This window comes from Papaver somniferum, chromosome 5, assembly GCF_003573695.1.
Source record: "Papaver somniferum cultivar HN1 chromosome 5, ASM357369v1, whole genome shotgun sequence".
Classification (NCBI taxonomy): domain Eukaryota; kingdom Viridiplantae; phylum Streptophyta; class Magnoliopsida; order Ranunculales; family Papaveraceae; genus Papaver; species Papaver somniferum.
The window spans coordinates 204,212,668-204,218,324 of NC_039362.1; the positions used below are offsets into that span (position 1 = coordinate 204,212,668).

Sequence of the window (5,657 nt, forward strand, 5' to 3'; positions counted from 1 at the left end):
AAGAAGGGAAAGTGGATTACTGAATCCTAATATAGTCGAAAAACCCTAGGTCATCGTTTTTCCTTTCGGAAAAAACCATCCAATTGAGATGTTGGTAGTGGTGGTGGTTGGTGTATGTGGATAGTTGGTGGTGACAGTGGTGGTGGTTGGTGGTGGTCGGTGGTGATTTTTGTTGGTCGTGGTAGTGGCTTGTGGTGATGGTGGTGGTGGGTAGTGGAAAAACATAACATGTTGTGATAAAAAAAAAATAAGACCAATAAATAAAAAAAATTCCATAAAAATCTATGAAACTTTTATGGTCTGGGTTGAGATTAATATGATGGTGGGTTTGATTGCAGAATTCATAATTCGAGAAATTATAATTCGATTGGATTACAAAGTACGGATTCATACAAATCTCTAATGTGTTTGGTAATAGAATTTTCATGTTTTAGAGTCCATGTAATGTTTGGCATTACCCTAAGAATCTTAAAATTGTATATAAATAGAATTTTTAAGATTATCAAAAATGGGTCCATAAGTCCCTTGATAAGCTTCCCTACAAATTTTAGGGGGGAGGGACTGGACTCCATACAGAGGATTTGATGGCAAGGTGATTCCTATAAGAAACATGATTCCAGGAATTTGGGCAACAACCATACCCACGAAAACCTAATTTCACCAAATCCCTGAACCATAAATCTCACCTACAAAATTCTGCATCCAAACCCACCATGAGATAATAACACTCATATTTTAATTGCAAATATCTATACAAGTCCTTATATATCTTGCACCTCAATTATCTTAAAAAAATCTTAAATAAATTGAATGTCTAGGATGATCGTGGAATGTAAATAAATAAATGCTATTTGAATACTACCGATATTTAATCCAATTTATGGAATGTAAACCATCCAATTTGGTATCAAGAAAAGGGTTCTCAGGGTATGGATGCACAATAACAAGCATAACTTTGCCACCAGAAAATCATCTCTAATTCTAATTCTAATTCATTCAATCACTCCTAATTGAATGAATCACATCCAACTATCCAGCTCAGTGTGGTGTGACCTTTACTTTTATAAGTATGTAGGTAATTAAGCAAGATTATTAATTGGTTAGTTAAAACGCACGTTTATATCTCTGATTCTCCTTTATTATGTGATCATTGTCTTAGATTAAGAGCAGCTGTTTAATCAATTATTATGATGATGTTAATTGCATTTGGTTAAGTATTATGTGTAATTTGGTTTCTTGGTGTTGTTAGCTCAATTTTGGGGCTTTTACTTTTTACAATCATTTAAGTTCATGAATTTGAAACATACTAAAACTGAGAAGACTCTTATAGAAAAAAGAAAAAGTCTAAAATTATATAGCTCTACATAATGAGCTTTTCCTTTGCACTAATTTGACAATTGCAGGAGCATTATGTGAATGCGGTTATCTGCTTCAATTGATCCTACTACAACTCTTCATTTTCACGACTCTTAGGTTTTTGCATTGGAAAACCAAAACCGCGGCGGTCAAATAGTGTCCAACTCATCCGCACGTCTTCTTCAGATCGTTTGGGTTCATCTCCGAATATTCTGGACCATGGATTGAAATTCGCACCACCTTCAACTGCCGCTGATTCTATCTTCACGTCTTCTTTTCTCATACCTATATGATAAGATTTAGATGCATAAACAGGTTACAATTAAGAAGTTAAAACGTTTTTTAAAGCTCAAGATAAGTACATACCAGGAGTGTCACTGCCAATTGAGCTTATGTGAGTTTTTTGGGAATCTGCAGCAGTCTTTGCAAGAACAAGTGGCTGCTGATCTGATAGATCATTGTTAGAAGTAGGCGGAGTTTGTGCAGGAATCGGATCCAAGTGACTGAAATTTGGTGGCTGCGTGACACATTTACCCTTAGCTGAAGGTAATCCAGCTGACATAACGAACATTACACCAATAAAAACTAAACTAAGACATACTAATGAAGAACAATTTGATGATGATGATTTTTTCATCCTCTGTTCTAATAGTAGTGCTGCTGCTGTAGGGTCTTAAAATTTGTTCTCTTGAGGTTTGTTATGTGATTGACGATGAAATTACTGCATATATATATATATATACTTTTTTTTTAATGACGTGGTTGTAAAAATTCTATTGGCTTGCTTCCAAGTCCTGATGATATATAGGACTACCAAAAAAAAAAAAGAAAAAAAAATCAGTTTGGGTGCTGTCCCGATCCGGGTGGTGTGATAATTCAATACCAGAGAAAAGTATCCAATCATCCTTTAATTTCCTTTGGGGATAGTTAAATTTAGGGGTGTAAATTCGGGCAGGCCCGGCCGCCCGATCCAAAAACTAAGACACACAGGGCAGGCCAGGCTTAATATAAACAAATTCAGGCCGGACAGGCCGGGCACAAGTAGATAATTTGCTACCCAAAGATCGCCCAAAGCCCGCTTTTTATACGGGCAGGCCAGATCGGGCCGGACAGGCCACTATTTTGATTTTTTTTTTTAAGTTTAAATTTTCAAATGAACGGTATTAAATACAATATCCTTTCCTTTCCAACATCGCATATCATAAGTGATAGTATTATTTTATATTTAAATTACACTGACAAATATTTAATTTTAGCCTATAATAAATAATTAATTAGAGTACAATAAACTTTCTAATAAGAAAATATATTACCATTAATGTTTTGAAAAGGTTAATTATAAGTAAAAAAGCCATTATATATTTTATTTTTCTTGACACAAAATTGACAATTATAAAATTGTAACTTTTAAGTTTTTTAAGAGGATATTAAATGATTAATGGCACATAGAAGGCTTTCAGGTCGGGCACCAGGCCGGGTATCAGGCCGGGCATCATAATTAATCGCAAAGCCCGAGACCTCACAATAAATTAATCCAGGCCAGGACGGGTGGTCCATGACGGGCCATAACAGGCTTTGGGCTACTTCGGGTACAGGCGGGCTCGGGCGGATACAGGCAGGCCGAGTATTTTCGGGTATTATTTACACCCCTAGTTAAATTAATATTGGGATATAAATTACTATCCCATCTAATATTGTCTAGTAAGGGATGTTTTTTTGAGAGGAAATACTAAAATACCCTTTGGGTTAATTAAAATATTAGGAAAAGACTATACTATCCTTTCCACGAAGTAAAATTCTTAAAACTTAAAATCAAAAAACCAAATTATATTCCCCATTTCATCATCTGTTCCAGCACACTCTTAGGTTAGGGTTTCGGAAAAAAAAAATCTTCATCGTTCTTTATCGTCAACACCATAGTTCTTCATCGTCGATTCAAAAATATCTTCGTCGATTACCCTATTCTATAACCATGCCTCCATGAAAGAAACCCAACCCCAATCCGTAATCAAAATCAAAATTAGTAGCTCAACAAAAACAAGAAGAAATGATCAATCGGATTGCTCTTGAAGAAGAAGAAGAAGAGGATTCAGACAATAAAGCTCTCGAAGAAATGACTTCTGTGAGAAGGTAAGTGATTCTGAAACGTTTTATAAGTCTTTTAATCGATTTAAAGCAGTGGGTTTAGGCTAGAATCGCAAACCCTAACTCAAACAGTTGAATTACAGTCAACTCCGGCATTGAAATTAGTATGAGTACAATGTCGGTAACCAGTTTCGGCATTGAATTTAATATGAATACAATGCCGGCATGGTGCTTCGGCATTGGATTTAGTATGAATATTATGCCGGCTAGAAAACTAAAATCACCTGAAACTGAATGTTTAATCCCGACATTGATATTAGGATGAATACCATGTCGGGACATGGTTATGGCATTGTCATAGTTTTTACGTGTATGCCGGCAATGCTCTTTTGGTATACAGGAAAAACCTAGGAATTACCTAAGACTACCGGCATTGTCGACATTTTTTTCACCTATGCCGGCTTGGTGTCCCGGCATAGTTTATTTTTAAATTATAATATCGTTTTTTGGTATAGGCATGGACGGTTTTTTGTTTAACAATGTCGGCCCTTGTGTTTCAATGCCGTTATTCTGCATTTCTATGTCGGCATCTGATATGATTGTTAGTTGTCGTTTATTTATTTCGTGTGTCTTTTGATATAGGGCTAAAGCCAAGGAAGCTAAGAAAGGGAAAACTAAAGATGTTGGCATTAAGAAAAGAAAGAAGAACGCTCTTGGTACTCCCGGGTCTCTGCCTCCTCGAGGCAAAGAACTTGGTCGCAATAAGCGTTTGGGAGCAGGCCCTGCAAGAGGAAATATTGGGAGAATGGTGGGGACCGTAGAAAAATTGTAATCCGTGAACCTACTGGAAAAATTGATGATGAGCATGACGAAGAGGAAGATGAGGAGGTTGATCCCAGTCAATTAACAATCCAAAACGAAGTTTTAGAGGAAGAAGGTGTGCCAAGTCAACAACCGACACAAGGTGAAGGTGAACAACCGGTAGAAGGAGATCAAGAGAAGAATAAAGTAGTCAAAGTAAAAGTTCACACCTTCCTCATAATGATGACATGTTAACTGACATTGGTGGTGGTAAATTTTGGGGTTAAGCTTCCGATCTGATACCATTATTTGGCTACAGTACTATCTATCAAACCTATGTAAGAATTTTTATCTTGTGCATATGTATTATTTTGTATTTATGTAAAATCTCCTAATTGTATTGTCTACTAATTATAGGATCATAAGAAAGCTGCGCATATTTCCCGACACCAAGCCGCGACTCGTTGGAATTTGGCTACGAAATATAAAGAGGTCCAACAATTAGTAAAGGACTCTGGGCTATATCCTTTGGTTGAAAATTATGTGAAGTATGATTCTGTGACAGTCAATTGCTTCGTCGATAGGTTTCATGGTGAAACTGATACCATGCACTTCTCATTTGGGGAGATGACCTTGATCCCTGATGATGCTCAGAACATTCTAGGCTTATAGGTTACCGGAAAATCAGTTGCAGAAGGAGATAAGTGTCCGAACCTAGAATGGTCTAAGTTACACGTTCTGACTGACAAGCTGTTTGGCTGGGACTACGAAAATTCTTTGGAAATCTTCTATGTACAGTATCTAAGAATAGTATGACAAAGACCATCAAACTGAAGATGCTTGAGGAGAGGTTTGAAAAGACGGAGGAGAGACGAAAGAAGGATGTATGGGACCCCGCGCAAATTCGTTATACAGCCGATGCGTACCTGTTATTCATCTTGGGCACTAGGGTATTCCCTGACGCTAGTGGGAACATGGTGAGTGCAAACCACCTACAATACTTGGATTCGTTGGAAGAGGTCTGTATCTATTCTTGGGGCACTGTTGTAATGGCACATTTGATGGCAAAGATGAGAAGGGCCTCTAAGGCTGTTACTAACCAATTTATCGGGAATTTCACTCTACTCCAGATAATTTTGTTTTTAAACTTATGTTCTTATATACTGTTCACATGTACCCTTATTATTAGAAACAAAATTACTGGTTCTTATATGTATCATTCCACATTTCCATAGGTGTAGACTTATGAACACTTCCCAACATTGTTCACGAACTAAAAATCCTTGACGATAAAAAAAAGTTCTGAACCCGATGAGCCTAGATCTCGGGGATACGAGTTCAACAATACTCCAAAGCCCGGTAACAATCGTCGACTGAAAGATATGAGATTGGCTCTGGACGCAATGACTACCAAA

General features: G+C 37.0%; 1 protein-coding gene across 1 annotated transcript; it reads right to left on the reverse strand.

Annotated features, from left to right (window-relative positions):
- Window positions 1-1,300: 1,300 nt before the first annotated feature.
- LOC113278478 lies at window positions 1,301-2,040 on the reverse strand. Its single transcript, XM_026527302.1, has 2 exons — window positions 1,723-2,040; window positions 1,301-1,641 (listed from the first exon to the last, which is right to left on the reverse strand). The coding sequence occupies exons 1-2, from the start codon at window positions 1,991-1,993 to the stop codon at window positions 1,445-1,447; spliced, it is 468 nt and encodes a 155-aa protein (XP_026383087.1). The 5' UTR covers window positions 1,994-2,040; the 3' UTR covers window positions 1,301-1,444.
- Window positions 2,041-5,657: the final 3,617 nt, after the last annotated feature.